General features: G+C 46.0%; 1 protein-coding gene across 1 annotated transcript in view; it reads right to left on the bottom strand.

Annotated features, from left to right (window-relative positions):
- Positions 1-20728, bottom strand: part of ids (iduronate 2-sulfatase) — a 40312-nt gene extending 19584 nt beyond the window's left edge. The window contains exons 1-4 of the mRNA XM_052021983.1: positions 20338-20728; positions 12218-12354; positions 6509-6686; positions 3118-3206 (exon numbers count right to left, since the gene is read on the bottom strand). Of these exons, the coding sequence (XP_051877943.1) occupies positions 3118-3206; positions 6509-6686; positions 12218-12354; positions 20338-20452 (519 nt within the window). The 5' untranslated portion in view covers positions 20453-20728. The remainder of the gene's footprint in view (positions 1-3117; positions 3207-6508; positions 6687-12217; positions 12355-20337) is intronic.
- Positions 20729-21142: the final 414 nt, after the last annotated feature.

The raw sequence follows: 21142 nt of genomic DNA, 5'->3' as shown, positions 1-21142 counted from the left end.
GACAGGATGACATGCAAATCAAAGTTTTTCACGATATCTCAGTACATTTGATAATCATAATTGACAGAAAATTATAAAATATACGATAAACTAGTTAACAATTAGTGCACCACCTCTGAGGCTCAGTTCCATTACAAAATACTCTATTTACTCATACTGATCAGGGATGAATTTCCAGACACATGCTTATAATCAAACAAAAACTAATGACTTCTCTTTTTGAATTGAGGACGACAGACTGATTGCAGCCAGCCGTTCTATTGACACGGTAGCATAAAAGTATAGAATGTGCTGAAGGTCAGATGTGGGTGCAGCTGACTCCTTGCTCTCTTCCTGAGCTCATCATTAATATGCTGTATTTGGGTGGGGGGGGGTGGGGAGGTGGGGAGGTACATTTTGTACCTGGCTTTGTGCTTCACATTAGCCAAGGCAGGGGCACCCATCAAGGCCCCATACCTTCGAATGGGATCCCAACCTTCAATAGTGAAGCGGGTTGTTTGATTTTTTAAAAAATTTGAATATCAATGTTCCAAATTAATTGACATTTTTAATATGGTTTTAGGTGAAACTATCTTTTCATTAAATTTTAATTGTTTAAATCAGTTAAAGGTTTTGGTTTGAAAAAACAAGATGCTGGAGGAACTGAGCAGGCCAGGCAGAATGAACAGAATAGATAGAATGAATGCGCACACACATAATCTTAGAGAAACAAAGGACTGCAGATGCTGGAATCTAGATGAAAAAACACGATGATGCTGGAGGAACTCAGCAGGCCAGGCAGCATCCATGGAGAAAAGCAGGCGGTCAACGTTTCGGGTCAGGACCCTTCTTCAGGACTGAAGATAGGAAAAGGGGAAGCCCCATATATAGGAGGGAAAAGCAGAGCAGTGATAGGTGGACAAAAGAGGGGAGGCAGGGTGGGCACTAGGTAGATGCAGGTAAGAGACAGTGATAGGCAGATGCAGACTAGGTGACCGTTTCGCAGAACACCTGCACTCTGTCCGTAACCGCGATCTGCATCTCCCCGTTTCCAGTCACTTCAACTCCCCCTCCCGCACTATCATCAATGTCAGTCCTCGGCCTTCTCCACCGCCGGGAGAAGTCCAAACGCAAACTGGAGGAACAGCACCTCAATTTCCGTCTTGGGACCTTACAGCCTAATGGCATGATCATTGTATTTTTATCACTTTAAGTAATCCCAACACCCCTTCCCCACACCTCACCCCCCCCGCCCCCCCCAACCACGCCTCTTTTTCCTTTTCTTTCCTAGTTTCTCCTTTATCTCCTCGCCTCTCCCCACGGGGTGCCTGCCTTCATACCTTTGACCCATCCCCTCTGCTCTCCCCTCCTCCCCTGCATGTGCCTATCACCATCTCTTACCCGCATCTACCTATCACCACCTTGTGCCCACCCCACCTCCCCTCTTTTGTCCACCTATCACTGCTCTGCTTTTCCCCCCTATATATCAGGCTTCCCCTTTTCCTATCTTCAGTCCTGAAGAAGGGTCCTGACCCAAAACATTGACCGCCTGCTTTTCTCCACGGATGCTGCCTGGTCTGCTGAGTTCTTCCAGCATCATCGTGTTTTTCCATCTAGATTCCAGCATCTGCGGTCCTTTGTTTCTCTGGTTTTGGTTTCTAAAGCCGCTGATTCTCAGAGATATTTAAAAGCAGTGGGAAAGGGTGTCCACGAGCTGTCACTGAACTATCAGCTTCCTCACTCTGAAGCCTGCTCACTGCTCTTGGCTTCACAGCAACACCTGGGCCACATTAAAAGCTGCACAGCCACAAAAGCCAAATATAACCACGGTGCAGCGCAAGGGGCAAAATCCAGGTCTGTGCTTGGTCCAGCGTGATCTACCCTGAGTAACAGAAACAGGACAGTCAGACTCCCAGATTTCCAGTGCTAGATTCTGGCACCTTGAGATGCAAGGAACAGCTGTGAGGATCAAAGTCAGGATGGTGTGGGTGTCAGGAGGCGTCTCCATACCGCATGTGCCCATTTAGGATGGGAGAGGTCACAGCTTGGGAGAGGTACTGTTAGGGAGGCTTCAATGAAATCATACCTACAAACAAACTGAGTGCAAGAGTACACCGCTCAACTCTATCATTCAACCAGATCATGGCTGATTCCTAACCTCAGCTCGCATTCCTGTCTCCTCCTGGTAACCGTTCACCCCTCCCAGCTGTCGGATCCAGTTATTTTCAAATCCACAGGTTCTTTCAGGAGTCCAAGAACGAGCTGAAAACAACTTGGTGCTTCACAAAGTTTTATTGGAAAAGTTTAAAACAAAGAAACAGTCACAGAGCACATGGCACTAGCTTTACTACTGGGAGATGAGCAGAGACAAAAGGAACTAAAGCTGAGCTAGGGCCAGGGGTGGAGGGGGCAGGGGGAAGAGAGCAAGAGAGAGGTAGAGGCAAGAGAGAGAGAGAGATAAGCAAGAGAGGGATTAACAATAAACGACACCTTTTATACCTGAGATAAGAGGTACTCCTTAGCTAATAATAGTCCAATCAGGAAACCTATTAGATACCTGTGGCAAAACCAACCAATGAGAACACATATATTCACCTGATGGAGGAACCAATAAGCTAGAAAGCGTCCATTCCTTGTGTAGCCGCTTGAGGTGTATTAAACACTATACATGTTAAAAAAACTAATTAAAACAGTCGAATCCAACACAGCCTTATTTATCAAGGATTAATGCCCTCAGAACAACATAGGTACTGCCAAGCACACCCCCAGAACAAACCTTCTTAAAACCGGGCAATGCCCTCTTCTCACTGCTGCCATCAGGCAGGAGGTACAGGAGCCTGAAGACCCACACCTCAAGGTTCAACGACAGCTTCTTCCCCACTGCCATCAGGTTCTTGAACAACCTAAAAAACCCAAATCTACCTTGGACTATATTTCTTTATCACTTTATCAATCTTGCACTGTCATTATGTTTATTTTGTTATTTATTTTTGCACACCTGTAAGTTGCGTAGTTTATATTAATTGAACTTTATGTTAACTCATGTGTGTAATGTACTGTGCTGCTGCTGCAAAAAGCTAATTTTCATGACATTTATACCCTGTGTACGTATGCCCATGACAATAAACTTGAACTTACCTTGGCATTTTTATATTTCTGTGTTGAAGGATGAAATGGAGGAATGGACCAGCTGTATGGATAGTCATCTGTATAATTGGACACTATCCCTGAAAGATAAGGTGCATCAGTTAAGCCTCGGTGCCATAGACCACAAATTGCAGTTTTTCCTCAAACTCAAATATATCAAAAAGGTATAAACACTTGTTAAAAGGTTCAGATGTAGGTCTCTTCTATGCCACACATCTGGGCAAGTTATGACAGATAATCATCCTGTGATTAGTTGCTTTATCCTGATACTTGCAATAAGAAAGTTGACCAGAGAATTTACAAAAGGTTGATATAGAATTTACAGCAGAGTAACAGATCGGGCATTCATCTCCACACAAAGCTCTATCAGTATAACGCTGCACCTCATTCAATCCTTCTACCTTCTGGGAGAAGATACAGGCGCTTGAAAGCCCCGACAACCAGATTTAAGAGCAGCTTCTTCTCCACTGCGGTCAGACTTCTCAATCAATCACCTCTGTCACATCCCCTTCCTGGTGGTGCTGCCACGTTCTCAGACTCTTAATTCCACCTCCTCTGTTATCGTCACTTGAGCATTTCTTTTTGCACTACAATCTTTGCACCATTTTACTGTTTTGCAGTCGTTGTTGTAATAATAAATACAATGTACACTGTTTAGCCTGTGAGCTTCAGGTGAGCAAAGAATTTCATTGCCCATTGGTGTACATGGCAATAAACTAATAGGAATCTGAATGGATTTAATACTTACATGATCAATCCTCCTGGTTCCATCTGAATTTCCAGCTCACCTCCACACAGCAGAAGGCTTGCTCACGATCTTCACAAAGTGATCGGGATCAGTGAGCTGGGATCTGAATGGGAGGAGCTGAAAGTTCAAAGTCTTATCAGGAGCACAAGGAAATGACCCATGGATGGAAGCAAGCAACCCCGGGGAGGAGAGGGATGGAGCGAGAAAGAGAACAACACCTCCAGTAGATGCCACACTCCATCAGTCCAACACTGGTCCTACACCGGGGCATCAGCCTGTCTTTTGTGCTCAAGTCTCCGTTAAAACACAAGCCCACGACCATCGGACACTGAGGCAAGGCAGCTACCAACTGAACCATAGCCAGTAAGTGTCAGCTGGCAGACAGGCGAAACTCAGTCCGTTAGCATGCCCACCTAACTCTGATCCTGGAGACACAAGAGACTGCAGATGCTGGAATGTGGAGCAACAAACTATCTGCTGGAGGAACTCAGCGGGTCGAGCAGCATCTGTGGGGTGGGGGGGAGGAATTGTCAACATTTCAGGTCGAAACCCTGCATCAGGACTGAGAGTGGAGAGGAGAAACGACCAGTATAAGATAAGATATCTGCGTGGCTTCCCTCCGGGTGCTCCGGTTTCCTCTCACTTTCCAAAGATGTACAGGTTAGGAAGTTGTGGGCATACTACGTTGGCGCCGGAAGCGTGGCGACACTTGCGGGCTGCCCCCAGAACACTCTACGCAAAAGATGCATTTCACTGTGTGTTTCGATGTACATGTGACTAATATCTTTATTCATCACTTATATATCAAAACACACAGTGAAATGCACCTTTTGCGTAGAGTGTTCTGGGGGCAGCCCGCAAGTGTCGCCACGCTTCTGGCGCCAACATAGCATGCCCACAACTTCCTAACCCGTACGTCTTTGGAATGTGGGAGGAAACCGGAGCACCCGGAGGAAACCCACGCAGACACGGGGAGAACGTACAAACTCCTTACAGACAGTGACCGGAATTGAACCCAGGGTCGCTGGCGCTGTAAAGCGTTACGCTGACCGCTACACTACCGTGCCTGCCCGTACAGGAGAAGGGAAGGGGTGAGAAAGGAGTCTGAGGTGATTGGTGGACTGGGGAGGGGTGTAAGATGATGGGCAGGCAGTGCCAGGTAGGGGAGGGGAGCAGGGGTGGAGTTGGGAGACAGGAGAATGATAGATGAAGGCAGAGAACGAGAGAGAGAGGAAAAATAGTATGGAGAGGCAGATGAAGCAAGGTGAAGGCTGAAGCCAGCTGCTGGAGGGAGATAAGCAGGAACACAAAGGGCTCCCAGTGCTGGACTCTGATAATAAAGGAGGTGAGAATGGGAACCATTAGGGGAGAGGTGTATGGCAGGTGGAACCAGATTGGGGAGGGGGGCTGTGGGTGAACATCGTGTGTGTAGCAGGTGGATGGATCCGGAAGGAGCAGGAGGGGGACGGATAACTGTGATCCCGTTTCACAATCCACACGCTACCCCACTCCCAAAGCCACGTAATCTCCCGTAAGAGATTGGAAGAAACTGTTAAAAGCACAGACCATTTTTAAAGAACATCCCAAATTACGAAGAAATACCCAAAAAAAAATCTGGGAAACTCCTCTTGATCTTATTTACCCAATCAATTAGCCCAGGGTCTCTCTGGCTCTGTTAGAGCTGGTGCCTGCCTCTGCTTGCGTCAACTCTCTGTGCAGCCCAGTCACCCTGTCCCAAAGCTCACTGTGGAAAGAATCGCCCTGACACCGAACCCTGTAAAATCTTCACTGGAAGGGGTGCAGTGGCTCACCACATTATCAAAGTCAGTTAGCGAACGTCTACAATTTGGGCCTTGCCAGCAATGCCCAGATCTTAAGGAAAAAAAAATGAATAAATAAAACAAACAAGTATGTAAGAAAAAAAAGAAAGAGATATCCTGAAAGGCTGAGATGAGAGAAGTAGATTGAGAGGAGATTCACATGTAGTATAAACACAAGCAATAAGTGGTTGGCCCAATGTTCATTCTTTGGTGTATATTCTATGTAGTCCACCACTTCCTGAGGGAGAAAGATAGCTCAAACACGACTTCACAGCTACAAATGATCTGCTGGACGAACTCAGTGGGTCAAGCAGCATCTGTGGGGGGAGAAGGACTGATGCAGGGTTTAAACCCAAAATGTTGACAATTCCTTCCCCCCCCCACCCCACAAACAGATGCTGCTCGACCCACTGAGTTCCTCCAGCAGATTGCTTGTTGCTCCAGATTCCAGCATCTGCAGCCTCTTGCATCCCCATGACTTCACAGTTCCCCACCCAAATGGAGATTTTTCACCACCCCATGAGTAGACAGTGACATTATTGATCTGTTTAATCATGGAATTGCTCTAGTGACAGGAAGCAGAAGTTTACCATTTAACCCCTCAACCTGCTTGCATCAAAATGCTTTGCCCACACCTGGGTTTGGCTCTGTATCTCACACCTCACACTGTGGAGATGGTGCAATGTTGATCCACCAGGATGATACCGGGGCCAAATTGTGAAGACAGCTTGCTTCCCCACACAACCTCGATACAGAACTAAGGGACCAAATGGCCTTCTCCTGTTCCTCGGCCAGGCGGAAGCCAAGATCTTACCTGGATGAAAGACTTTCCCCACTGACAGGGTTAGGAAGCTATTCATCTTCAAGTACTGAGGCAGCGTAGTGTAGTTCCCTGCGTGAGTCCTCCAGTAAGAATTGTGATCGTAAAGCCGGGTGGTGTCAGGGCGCCGACTGGTCAGAAAGGACGTTCTACTGGGCCCACATAGAGCTTGCTGCAGCACAGTGAAAGGAACAGTGGTAACTGGCCACCCAAAGCTTCACAGCAAAAGGACTAAAGTTTTCCCCAAACTACAGCAAAACTCTGTTAATCTGGCACGTTTTGGTGGTGTTGGATTAACATAACATCCAACAGTCTGGAAAATATTCAGTAGTGTAGTGGTTAGTGTAACACTATTACAGTGCCAGTGACCCGGGTTCAATTCCAGCCGCTGTCTGTAAGGAGTTTGTACGTTCTCCCTGTGACTGTGTGGGTTTCCTCCGGGTGCTCCGGTTTCCTCCCACATTCCAAAGACGTATGGATTAGGAAGTTGTGGGCATGCTATGTTGGCACCGGAAGCGTGGCGACACTTGCAGGCTGCCCTCAGAACACTCTATGCAAAAAGATGCATTTCACTGTGTGTTTCGATGTACACGTGACTAATAAAGAAATCTTATCTAATACCCCCTCAAACTTTTAATTTGTTTTCTTTTTTAAAAAGATGTTAATACAGTAACACTTCAGTAAACCCAGCAAGTTTCAAGGGAGTGCGGCCGACAGCACCAGGCAAGTTTAAAAGAAGTGGAGGCTTTGGAGAGGACGCAGAAGAGGGTTAGCAGGATGCTGACACAAGAGAATGCAGATGCTAGAATTGACAGCAACACAATCTGCTGGAGGAACTCGGCCAGTTGAGCAGCATCTGTGGGAGCAAAGGAATTGTCGAAATCCTGAGCCCTGATGCAGGGTTTCGACCCGAAATGTCGACAGTTCCTTTCCTCCCACAGGTGCTGCTCGACCCGCTGAGTTCCTTCAGCATACTATTTGTTGCTTTACCAGGATGTTGCCAGGATTAGAAGGTAAAAACTACAAGGAGAGGCTGGACAAACTTGGGGTGTTTTCTCTGGAATAGTGGAGGCTGAGGGGAGATTTAATATAGATAGACAGCCGGTATCTTTCTCCCGGGGTAAAATGTCTAATACTGGAGGGCCAGCACTTAAGGAGAGAGGGGGGAAATTTCAAAGGGAGATGTGTGGGGCTTTTATTTTACACACAGAGAGTGGTGGGTGCCTGGAATGTGCTGCCAGAGGTGGTGGTAGAGGCAGATACGATAGAAGCACTTAAGAGGCTCTTAGACAGGCACATGAATGTGCAGAGAATTGGAAGGATAGGGACCATATGCAGGCAGAAGGGATTAGCCGTCTTCAGCTTAATTAGTTCAGCACAACATCGTGGGCTGAAGGGCCTGTTTCTGTGCTGTACTGTTCTCTGTTCTATGAAGTGGGGGAACCGGGGCCCCAGTGAGTGGAAATTGCAAACATCACCTGGTGAATCAAATGCCAAATCATTGGGATTTCCGAATGGCCAGACAGTGGATTATCAGAATTTTACCGTAAAACACTTTATCTGATTGTGCTGCAAATGGTAATGGTGTGTTAACCACACTCAGCATTATTAATGAGCACATTCAGCAATTAGGACGTTAAGTAGCAACCAGCGAATGTCTGCCAAGTGTTGGTTGATTTATACCACTTCCCATATTAAAGCCTGAAGCCTCCCCATTATTAATAAAACCTTCCTCAATTTCACATTAATTCCCTTTAAAACACAAACTTCTCTTGAAATGGCAATGCCATTCAAGCCTCTGAACCAAAAACTAATTGATTTAAATTAAAAGGTCTGATCTGATTCCAATTTAACCCCCTCATCATTCCTCATGTTCTCTTGTCGATTGTGCTACACCACTGGTTAAGGAGATACATCACAAGTCCACTGTTCTCGACTTCAACGATATCGCTTGGCACTTGCAGCTACAAGAAGCAAGGGTGCCACAAGGTGCAGGGTTTGACCAATTAAGTCCATGTTTGTTTCCTACAAATGGCTAGATCTGGCAGCTGAAAACTAGGCATCCTTCAGCAACAGCAGGAATGTCACCACCACACGTGCCAGCCCTCACTCAACTACTAATCATACATGGGGATCAACCTTGGATCAACGAGGGCCGCAGAAGAGCTTGCTGTGAGCAGCGCCAGGAGCATGTACAAATGACGAGGTGCCAGAGCAATCCATCACAGGCCTAAGTTGTGCTAAACGGCAAAAATACCAATGTAATAGCCAAAGCCCACTTCCATAGGGCCAAATCAAAGCTGCGCAGTCCTCGTACATTGACAGTGGGGAATTAAACAGCTAACAGAAGAACAGAGTTTCATGAATATGGCTGCCAGATTCGCACAACAAGCAGAGCTGTAACCTCACAGCTCCAGTGACCCAGGTTCAATCCTGACCTCTGCTGCCCACGAGGAGTTTGCATGTTCTCCCTGTGACCAGGTGGGATTCCCCCAGGTGCTCTGGTTTCCTCCCAAGTCTCAAATGCTTTTAAGGCTAATTGTAAATACCCCTGGTGTAAGTGGGGGACGGGGGAATGTGGGTAGAATTGATGAGCCAATTAGTGAGAGAGAGTAGACTACAGAGAGATACACAGGGGAATGGGACTGGTGGGAATGCTCTGAGAACCAACACAGACTCAATCATTAGTGAAACAAAACCTCCTATGATGGCAGGACACAGGACGGGGACGCTAAAAGCTGAAGGATTCGCAACCAGTATCAAGCAGAAGTGCTGAACTGATGATCCACCTTGGCTTCCTCCTGAGATCCCACTATCACAGAAGTCAGAGAATTATACAGCGCAGAATCAGGCCCTTCAGCCCAACTCGCCCATGCAGACCAAGATATCTATCCAAGCCAGCCCCATTGCCTGCGTTTGACCTGTATCCCTCTAAACATTTCCTATCCATGTACCTATCTAAGCGTCTTTTAAATGTTGTCGTTGTACCCGTGTCAACAGCTTCCTCTGGCAGCTCGTTCCACATACCCACCAACCTGTGTGTAAGAAAGCTGCCCCTCAGGTCCCTTTTAAATCTTTCCTCCTCACCCTAAATCTCTGTCCTCTGGTTTTAGACTTCCTTACCCTGGGGAAAAAAGACTACGATCATCACTTTATTTATGCCCCTTATGATTTTATATACCTCTATAAGGCCACCCCTCAGCCTCTTACACTCCAGGGAAAAAAGTCCCAACATGTCCAGCCTCTCCTCATGACTCAACTCAACTAATACAAGTCCTTAGCTACTTTGATTCACTCCAAGTTATTTAAAGAAACAGCTAAAAACATTGGATGCAGCAAAGATTGTGGGATTGGGCAACATCCCACCTGTAGTACTGAAGATTTGCACTCAGTACTGGATGGGTGCAGTTCCAGCAACTCACAAGACGCTTGACACCATCCAGAACAAAGCAGCCCCAAGAATTCATTCCCTCCACCACAGATGCACAGCGACTGCAGACTGTAACATCTATGAGATACCCTGCAGTTACTCACATCCGACAGCACTTTCCAAACTCAGTCTTGACCACAATGGCAGCAGGTGCACAAGGACCTCCACCTGCAGGTTCCCCTCCAAGTCACACCTTACCTTGGCTTGGAAATGCATCACTGGTGCTTCACTCTTGCCAGGTTCAAATCCTGGAACCCCCTAACCAAAAGCACTACAGAAGTATCTTCAGCGGTTCAAAGTAGCAAGAGCAATTAGAGATGGACAATAATTGATGGCCTATTACAGCAAAATCCAGATCACGATGAATGAATTAATTAAAAATGTCTGTGACAACCAGATCCAGGAAAATGAATAGAAAAAAAACCCCCTTCAAAAAGTCTTAGAACATAGATCGTTACAGCACAGTACAGGCCCCTCGGCGCACAATGTTGTGCCGACATTTTATCCTGCTCTAAGATCTATCTAACCCTTCCCTTCCACATAGCCCCCCATTTCTCTATCATTCATGTGCCTATCTATGAGTCTCTTAAATGTCCCTAATGTATCTGCCCCCACAACCTCTGCCAGCAATGCGTTCCACGCACCCACCACTCTCTGTGTAAAAAAACTTACCTCTGACATCCCCCTTGTATCTTCCTCCAATCACCTTAGAATTATGCCCCCTCGTATTAGCCATTGTTGCCCTGGGAAAAAGTCTCTGACTGTCCACTCAATCTATGCCTCTTGTCATCTTGTACACCTCTATCAAGTTATCTCTCATCCTCCTCTCCAAAGAGAAAAGCCCAAGCTCAACCAATCCTCATCAGACATGCTCTCCAATCCAGGCAGCATCCTGGCAAATCTCCTCTGCACCCTCTCTAAAGCTTCCGCATCCTTCCTATAATGAGGCAACCACAACTGAACACAATACTCCAAGAGTGGTCTAACCAGAGTTCTATAGAGCTGCAATATCACCTCACGGTTCTTGAACTCAATACTCCGACTAATGAAGGCCAACACACCATACGCCTTCTTAACAACCCTAACGACCTGTGCAGCAATCTTGAGGGATCTATGGACATGGACCCCAAGATACCCCTGCTCCTCCACACTGCTAAGAGTCCTGCCATTAACCTTGTATTCTGCCTTCAAATTCAATCTCCCGAAGTGCATCACTTCGCACTTGTCTGGGTTGAACTCCATCTGCCACTTCTCAGCCCAGCTCTGCATTCTATCAATGTCCTGCTGTAATCTACAGCAACCCTCTACACTATTCACAACACCACCACCAACCCTTGTATCATCAGCAAACTTACTAACCCACCCTTCCACATCCTCATCCAAGTCATTTACAAAAAGAAAAATCACAAAGAGCAGGGGTCCCAGAACAGATCCCTGCAGAACACCACTGGTCACTGACCCCCAGGCAGAATACGCTCCATCTACCACCACCCTCCGTCTTCTATGGGCGAGCCAATTCTGAATGCACACAGCCAAGTTTCCCTGGACCCTATGCCTTCTGACTTTCTGAATGAGCCTTCCATGAGGAACTTATTAGCATCTTAGGGGCAGGAGGCGCATTTAATTGGAGACTCACGGGGGATTTGGTGCTAAGGGTGTTATCTAGGGCTGCCAATGGGAACCTGATCTCCAACTAAGGCATCTGAACCCCACAGAGGGGAAGTAACAGCAGGAATCAAAAGAAATCATGACCTTAGAGCCGTGATTCATACGTGTATAAGACCTACAAGAATTAACTAGAGGAGCCCCCAAAGCTCAAAACACGTGACAGAAAATATTCTCCCAGCTCCCCAACCTATTTTTTTTAAGTGCAGGCAAAATTGGGTTCAAACTCTGCTCAGCAAGGATCTTAATTAACGCAGGTAATAAGATACACACATTTTCCTGTGCCAATACATTCCAAAGCATTTTATAGCCAATGAAGTTGTTTTGAAGCGTAGTTTTGTTAAGCAGGAAACATAGCTACCAATTTGTGCAGGAGTCTGGGAAAGAGAAGAGTAGAACCACATTTTGGACAACACAACACAATGGACCGAATGGTCTCCACTATGCTGTAGGATTCTATCAATAGATTGGACAAAAATGGAAGCTGCTGAATTGGCTTAATTAAGTTGGCTAATACAAAGCACATTTATTTACATACATTTATTAATAGTTAGTACTAGAACACCACAGGATATTTTTTTTATATATACTGGGGATATTCAACTTACTTGGGCAAACGCATTTTTGAAAACGATGCTCTTGGACGCAAGTTGGTCAATGTTTGGTGATTTGACTATCGGATCTCCGTAGCAGCCTAGACTGGTGCGCAGATCATCGGCAATAATGAAAAGTACATTCATGTTCCCTGATGGTAAAAACAAAGTTATATACACTAAAAATTTAATGAACTTATTTTTAGTTTAAAAAAAACATTCAAAATGACTAACTGGATCAGAGAGCACCCTTCCAGCTACCCTTACAGCTACATGGTTCATATGGAACTTGTGGCTTTCATACTTTAACCTTGCTGTAGTCGGGACTGTGTTTCCGTCAATGGCCGAAGAGGTTGATTCTGAAAGGAGAAGATCTGCTCCACGCAGGAAAGGTTTTGAGGGATATGCGCCAAACACAGGCGAATGGGACTAGCTTAGGTAGGGAACTTGGTCGGCAGAGACGAGTTGGGCCGAAGGGCCTGTTTCCGTGCTGTACAACTCTATGACTCTGTTCCACAGCTGAGTGGCTACCAATGCAGGGTGGCACAAGGGACTGCAGATGCTGGAATCTGGAACAAAGAAACAAATTGCTGGAAGAACTCAGCGGGTCAAGCAGCATCCGTGGAAGCAATCGAGACCCTGCATCAGGAATAGATAGGGTGAATGCATGTAGTCTTTTTCCCAGGGAATAGAGGAACTAGAGGGCATAGGTTTAAGATGAGAGGGGAGAAATTTAATAGGAACTTGAGAGGCAACTTTTTTTTTACAAATGGTATGTATGTGGAATGAGCTGCCAGAGGAAGTGGTTGGGGCAGGTACAACAAATTTTAAAAGACAGTTGGACAGGTACATGGATTGGAAAGGTTTGTAAGGTTATGGGCCAAATGCTGGCAAATGGGACTAGCTTGGATGGGGCATCTTGGTCGGCATGGACCAGTTGGGCCGAAGGGCCTGTGTCCATGTTGTATAACTCTATGAGGGCAAAGGTGACCTGTAGTGCTTCTTCTGGTGCTGGTGTCTACAGTGGAGCTACTGAAACTGATTAACAATGTGACATATCCTTCACCACATTCATCATCACCCCTCACTTCTGCCACCCGCTACAACTTCACACTGCTCGTAATCAATGCCAAGGGCTTTCACATCGCTTTTATTAACCTCCTAGAAATAGCCTCTGGTGTTTGAGTTCAGGTCATCTCACCCTCATGTACATCGTGCAGGGCAAAGCCCAAGCCAGCAAAGTTTCCTTTGCTTCGCACGCTTGGTGTTTTTCTTCTGAAGCAATTCTCGTGCTGGAAACATTTTTCTTCCATGGGTTGCTGAGAATATGCCACCAGTATCAAAGGAGGCCATTGCTGAACCTTCTCCCTTGGCAGCTGTATGTCATCCACATTTCACTGCCACACATTCAGTTGGTTGGATCAGTAGTACCAATTACCGAGCACAGTTTTGATGAGGAAACCAATGGTTTGAAACTGGTTTTACCAATATGATGGATGAGTGATAACAAAATGGGAGCTCACTTATGCTACACCCAGTCTTGTTTTCCAGTGGTATTCACAGATAGGTAACAACCAGGACCAATTTCACCTTCAGTCTGTCAATAAATCTTGCCAATCAATCCATGAACTCTATTTGCACACAGAATTTTTCTAGCTGTCACAAACTTGAACTGAAACATGTCTGCGTTTAACCTCGAGAAGGTTATGCTTCTGAAAATATTAACATTGATTAATTTTGCTGGCTGTTCAGCATAAGCGAAGCCAGAAGTCTGGTCTTGCAGCAGTGCCTTTTACCAGATTTCTGCACACATTTCTGCATCCAATCACGACATCCATTGACCAGACACTTCCCCTTGTAGATCAGTCACATTCCACTGCTGACCTACTTGACTTGGTCTCATTCCAAGTGCAATGCCCACTTGGAAAATTGGGAGGAGAATGAAGATCACATTGCTCCTAAACACATCCAGCCCAACCAGGCATTAACAGGGGCTGCTCTGTGGTGCTGCAATTTAAAGGGGCTCTGTCTAGGCAAGGCATCGTCAGGTACTAGGAAGCCAAATTAGGTAGACCCCGCTTTATTTACTTGCTCACATACCACCACCCTCCTTTACCCTCTATGTACACACCTAACAGCCTTGCCTAAACCATCCCACCCACTAATATCCCACCTCAACCCCTAATCACATGAGCAAGACTTCTTTCCCTTCCCCCCCCCCACCTCATACTGATCTCAGACCCTTTACCTACCACTTGCACACCCCTCTCACCACTGATCACAGACCTCCTTAACTCAATCACCAGCACCGACCTTCCATGCCCCCTTCCTCTTCAGGTCCACAATCCTTCTCTTATCCCTGGCCTCTCTCTTCCCCACGAAGCCCGAGACAGTAATGGATTTACCAAACCTCTTTTGCACTCTGCACCCATGAAGTGCACACTGAAAAGGCCTTCTCTTACGCAAGGCCAACACGAGTTTTACAGGAGCCTGTTGTGTGCACATTGGTTGTGGTGTTTCCCTACATTACAATAGCATTTCAGGAAACATGATTGCTGTAGCCCACTTTGGGAAAACCTGGGGATAGATCAAATGCACAGGAATGTAAGAAGCTGCCGAGAGTAGTGGACTCAGCCCACTACATCAGGGGCACATCCCTCCCCACCATCGGTAGTATCTACACAAGGCGCTGCCTCAAGAAGGCAACATCTACTTTCATAGATCTCCACCATCCAGGCCATGCCATCTTCTCACAGCTTCCATCAGGCAGGAGGTACAGAAGCCTGAAGACCCACACCACCAGGTTCAAGAACAGCTACCTCCCTTCAACCTTCCTGTTCCTGAACCAATCCCACCAGAACCCCAATCACTCAGTATAGCAACACTATGACACCTTTGCACTATAATGGACTTTGTTTTTTTGTTCTAATTGTATTCTTTCTTGTTTATGTTTTTCTTATGAATGCTGTGCCTCTAGTGTTATGTGCCTGTGATGTTGCTGCAAGCCAGTTTTTCATTGCACCTGTGCATATGATAATATACGCGACGACTTAAAAAGGTGCCATCAGAATCAAAGTCCCTCTTTTACTTTCAACCTTTCCCCTCAGTTTTTCATCTTGAGTTCCATCTTTTCACCTCTGCTTCTCTACTAGCTGTGTAAACAATCACAGCTTGACATGCACTGAACTCAAACAGCTATCAAACCATGAAAATACCGTGTTTGTGTCTGTGTGCACAACTTCACAGAGACAGCATAACAAGAACGGCAGAACAACAAATGCCATTTTTGCTCATTTCCAAGTGAATTGCAGAAAACGGAACCAATGTTAAAACAAGAGAGAAGAATGCTAAATGAAAAGGGAATTAAAACAACTTATATACCTAGAAGTGAAAGTCACTAGCACGAGGAGTGGCTGACTTCACAGTAAATGTGCATCTAAAAGGGAAGCGAGATAAAAACAAGGGAAGGGAAAATGATTCATTGAAAATAATGGGTTGATCACTAATCATTAACAATTTGCCAAATTAAAACTGCAGGAACACACAACTTGGACACAACAGGATAAGATTATGGTAGTGGATCATTTTATTGCAAAATATTATTTCGCCCAAAGTGGAAAAGAACCCAGGCTCAGATTTTGTGGGAAATATTGGCATTTACCCAGGTAACGACTGACATTAAATTTCTTTGGTTCTGATGAAGGGCCATCAATCTCTCTCCACGGGTATTGCCCAACCTTCTGAGTATTTCTTGCACTTTGTTTATAATTTCAGATTTCCAGCAACTGTAGTTTTTTTTAAATCACTGACAATCAGGATTTCCACATTAAGGCACAAGTCCCAGATTTGATAGCAAACATTCGAAACAAATTTCCCAAGCACACTCTGACACTGGTGAACAATGTGCTTGACCAATCAACAATATGTTAAAACTGGTGCAGAGAGGTCTTGTACAAGTACTTCAATAGAGGGGAACGGTAACAAGGGGCTGAGGTAAGATTTGGAAATTAGATAATTGTTTTAATTTATTTAAATATATTATTTAATCTTTTTAAACCTAACAGTTTGAGTACTGTTTTTTTTAATTGCAGTAACATATAAAGGTTTGACAGCTGGCTAAACTAGGATGTGACTTGCTAGCTGTCAGTTTTCCTCAGTTCTTTTGTGGAGCAGGGTACGTTTAGATCCCCTGTCCCATCATCTCCCCTTACGTGCCATAAAGGGCCCTAACCAAAGGGCAGGGCATAACTGTGACTATTGGACCTTGCTTCACTCAGCAAGTTCATATCAGGAAGGTGCAAGTGTGTTTACTTCCTTCTAAGTGTGCAGTCAGCACTGGCAGCTCACCATTGCCTGAAACTACAAGGGCATTCCACCTCAAAGATGGTCTAAAGCACCCAAGTAAAAGGGTTAGGTAATCTCCCCTTATTCTTGGAGGTGAGCAAGAAGGTTGTGGGTTCAAAACACTCCCTAGGAACATTGATAAAACTTCAGCCCACAGCAATGAAACACTTAAAAATATTAAACTAAGGTCCCATCTAAACCTTGCTGGTGGATGTTAAACGTTCCAAGACACCGTTTCAAACGGGAGAGTTCTGGTCAATTCTGGCAAAAGGAATTTGTTCAATTTGGCATCATGCTGGGTACGGACATCGTGGGTCAAAGGGCACGTTCCTGTGCTGTACTGTTCTATAAAGTCATAGTCATACAGCACAGAAACAGGCCTTCAGAGCACAACGTCCAGGCTGACCAGCAAGTACTCTACTATGCTAATCCCACTTCCCGATAGCCTTTGGTCAATAGCCTTCACTCTGTTGGCAATTCCAAGTCCTCTTAAAAGTTTTGAGTCTCTCTACCTCTACCACCCCCTCATACAATGCAGTCCAACCACCATCTGAGTGAAAAAAAAAATTCCTCAGATTCCCTCTAAATCTCTTACCTATTATCTTAAACCTATGCCCTCCAGATTTAGACATTTCTGGTATAGGGGAAAGTTTTTTTTTAAAAACTACCTACTTTACCTATTCCTCCTCCTAATTTTGTATGTCTCCATCAGGTTACCAGGAGCTCCTCTACTCCAGGGAACCAAACCCTGCTGATCCAGTCTCTCCTCGTAATGGAACCGTGCAATCCAGAACTACACGCAATATTCCAGCTGTGGCCCAACCAACATGGACAATAACTGCCCTTCCCTTTCCATAGTCTAATGAAGGTAAGTGTAAGGTAAGCCTTCTTTACCACCTATTTACCCGTGCTGCCACCTTCAAGGATCGTTGGACTTGCACACCAAGCTCTCTCTTCCTCAATACTGTCCAGGACCCTATCATTCATTATATCCGACCCCCAAGAGTTTCCCTCACACTTCCCAGGATTAAATTCCAACTGCCCATCTTATTAACTGATCGATATCATCCCATAGCCTAAGACTACCTTCCTCATTATCAACAACATTGACAATCTTAACAACCATATCCCTACATTCACATCCAAATTGCTCCTATAAATAACACACTGTAAGGGTCCCAGCACCGATCCCGCAGTACACCACTGGTCACAGGCTTCCAATCACAAAAGCAACCCTCTACCTTCACCCTCTGCCTCCTCATGCCCATTCAATTTTGGATCCAATCTGTCAACTTTTGCTTTGTATCCTATTTGTAGCAGACCCTCAGATGGGACCTTGTTGAAGGCCTTACAAAATCCATGCAGATTTTATCAACAGCACAGACCTCTTCAATACACTTTTGTTACCTTTTTGAAAAATTCAGTCAAATTGGTCAGAGAGATCTTCCCCTCAACAAAGCTATGCTGACTATCTTTAATTAACTCCTGCCTTTCCAAGTGTAGATTTACCTTAACCCTCAGAATTTTTTCCAATAACTTTCACTGACATTAGATTCACAGACTGATCCCTGCTATTCTTCAGACATGGAACAGTACAGACATGGAACAGGCCCATTGACCCACAATGTGCCGAACTAATTAAGCTAAAGACACCTAATCCCTTCTGCCTGTACATGGTCCATATCCCTCCATTCTCTGCACTTTCATTAAGAGCCTCTTAAATCCTCTATCGTATCTGCCTCCACTACCACCCTGCCATGCATTCCAGGCACTCACCACTCTCCGTGTAAAACACTTGCCCCGCACATCTCCTTTGAACTTTTCCCCCCTCACCTTAAATGCATGCCCTCCAGTATAAGACATTTCGACCCTGGGAAAAAGATACCATCTGTCCACCCTATCTATGCCTCTCATAATTTTGTAAACTTCCATCAGGTCTCCCCTCAGCCTCCGCTGCTCCAGAGAAAACAGCCCAAGTTTGTCCAACCTCTCCTTATAGCACATGCCCTCTAATCCAGGCAGCATCCTGGTAAACCTCCTCTGCACCCTCTCCATAGCCTCCACATCCTTCCTATAATGGGGAGACTAGAACTGAATGCAATATTCCAAATGTGGCCTAACCAGAGTTCTATAAAGCTGCAACTTCCATAACATCCTAAGCCTGAACTCAATGCCTTGACTAATGAAGTCAAGAATGCCATATGCCTTCCTACCACCCTATCAAATTAAGCGGCAACTTTCAGGGAGCTATGGACTTGGACCCCAATATCCCTCTGCACATCAACACTGCTAAGGGTCCTGCCATTAAATGCGTACTTTGCCTTTACATTTGATCTCCCAAAGTGCAACTTCTTGAATCAATGTTCCACTTTTGCTGTCAGTCATGAAACACCTCAGGTGTGGCCAGAGAGGATCTATGATAATATTTAAGACATCCACTCAACATAGAATTAGATATTGACATTATCACACTCATAATTTTTGGGATCTTGCCATGCTCTAATGGGACATGCAATTTCCTAAGAACATAGAACAGTACAGCATAATACAGGCCCTTCGGCCCACGATGTTGTGCCGACCTTTAAACCTCGCCTAAGACTATCTAACCCCTTCCTCCCACATATCCCTCTATTTTAAATTCCTGCATATGCTTATCTAGTAATCTCTTGAATTTGACCAATGTACTTGCCTTGACCACCGCCCCAGGCAGCGCATTCCATGCCCCAATCACTCTCTGGGTAAAAAACCTTCCTCTGATATCTCCCTTGAACTTCCCATCCATTACTTTAAAACCATGCCCTCTTGTATTGAGTATTGGTGCCCTGGGAAAGAGGCTCTGGCTGTCCAGATACAGGAGAGCCCGTACTTCGAAAGTCTTCCAGCGGGTACCAAGTTCTGGGACATATTGTGGTAGTGAAGCGGGCTGCATAGTGTAAAAGTAAACAAAGGAGAAACTGTAGAAATCTGAAACACAAATAGAAGATGCTGAAAGTTCACAGCAGGTCAGGCAGCATCTGTGGAAAAATAAATACTGGATGTGAAAACTTTGGAAAGGGTGCAGAAAAGCTGTCTGGATTAGAGGGTGTGACCTATAAGGAGGGGCTGGACAAACTGGTGTTGTTTTCTCTGGAGTGTCAGATGCTGAGGGAAGACCTGACAGAAGCTTATTAAATTATGAGAGGTGTAGATAGGGTGGACAGTCAGAATCTTTTCTCCCCCAGGGTTGATACTAGAGGACATGCACTTAAGGTGAGAGGTGGAAAGTTTAAAGGAGATGTGCGGGGCAAGTTTTTTTTCACACAAAGAGTGGTGTTGTGCCTGGAACAGATTGCCAGGGGTAATGGTTGAAGCACATACAATAGCAGCATTTATAAGGCCTATAGATAGGCAAGTGAACATGCAGGGCATGAGGGGATATGGATCATATGCAGGATTAGTTTAACTTGGCATGGTTTCACTGTACCTCGGTACAAGTGACAATGATAAACCAATGCCAGTACCACACACACGGTGGGCCGAAGTGCCTGTTCCTGCCCTGTTCTGTACGTTCTTGTCAACGTTTCAGGTCAGGAGCCACCTTCTACTGTTCCCTCCCCACAGATGCTGCCCGACCTACTGAGATTCTTTCCCCTGCATTTTTTTTAAGACACGTACAATGCAGGACTTGCTTCCGCACATTATTGGAGCTGGCTGCTCTCCACGTCCCCTCGCCGACAGCTCCCGCACCGAGCGCCGCTGGGCTTCCCGGTCCCGGTGCTGAGACCCGAGCTCCTGCAAAGGCCTTTCCTTACCTCCTTGGGGATGGGCTTCACCGTGACCAATGCAACATGCCAGCACCGCCAGGAGCCCCAGCGCCGCTGCCGACCCGCACCCCAGCTTCATTGCACAGCTGATCACCCCGCTCATTGCTCAGCACCCCCGGCACATCCGCAAACCCTCCGCTAATGCGTGTCTCACGTGACCCGGCGCCTTGCAGGTCCCGCCTCCGACTGCGCTGCCTCCTGTCAATCACTCCGGCCACTGCCCAGACGGGGAATCCTGGAGATTCCGGCCTGTCAATCCCCCTGATGGGCAGTCACCCGAGCAGTGGGGTGCACGGCCGGTCGTCACTGCACGATCACTGCACATCCGCTGGTCACTGCACGGCCACTGCATGCTCGCTGGTCACTGCACAGCCACTGGTCACTGCATGTCTGCTGGTCACTGGATGCTCGCTGGTCATTTGCACGCCTGCTGGTCACTGCATGGCCACTGCTGATTGTGTGGTTGCTGGTCACTGCACAGCCACCGGTCACTGCATGCCCACTGGTCACTGCACTGTCACTCAGTATGATCATGGCTCAATTCCCCAGTCTTTATGAAGACAGAAGAATCACAAGTTCTGCTCCACCCACTGAGTTCCTCCAGCAGTTTGTGTCTTTTGTTGCACCAGACTTTACCAAATCCCCACAGCCCTCAATTTCCTCCCAAAAATTATCTACTTCCTCTTTAAGTACCTCCAATGATCTAGCCTCCACAAACCTGTGTAGAGAATTTCAGAGATTTTCCACCCTCTGCGAGAAGCACTTCAGTTTTAAGTGACCTTCCCTGATCTTG

This window comes from Pristis pectinata, chromosome 8 (genome assembly GCF_009764475.1).
Source record: "Pristis pectinata isolate sPriPec2 chromosome 8, sPriPec2.1.pri, whole genome shotgun sequence".
NCBI lineage: Eukaryota > Metazoa > Chordata > Chondrichthyes > Rhinopristiformes > Pristidae > Pristis > Pristis pectinata.
The sequence above is the reverse complement of the archived record's forward strand: the minus strand, read 5'-3'. Positions and strand labels throughout refer to the sequence as shown.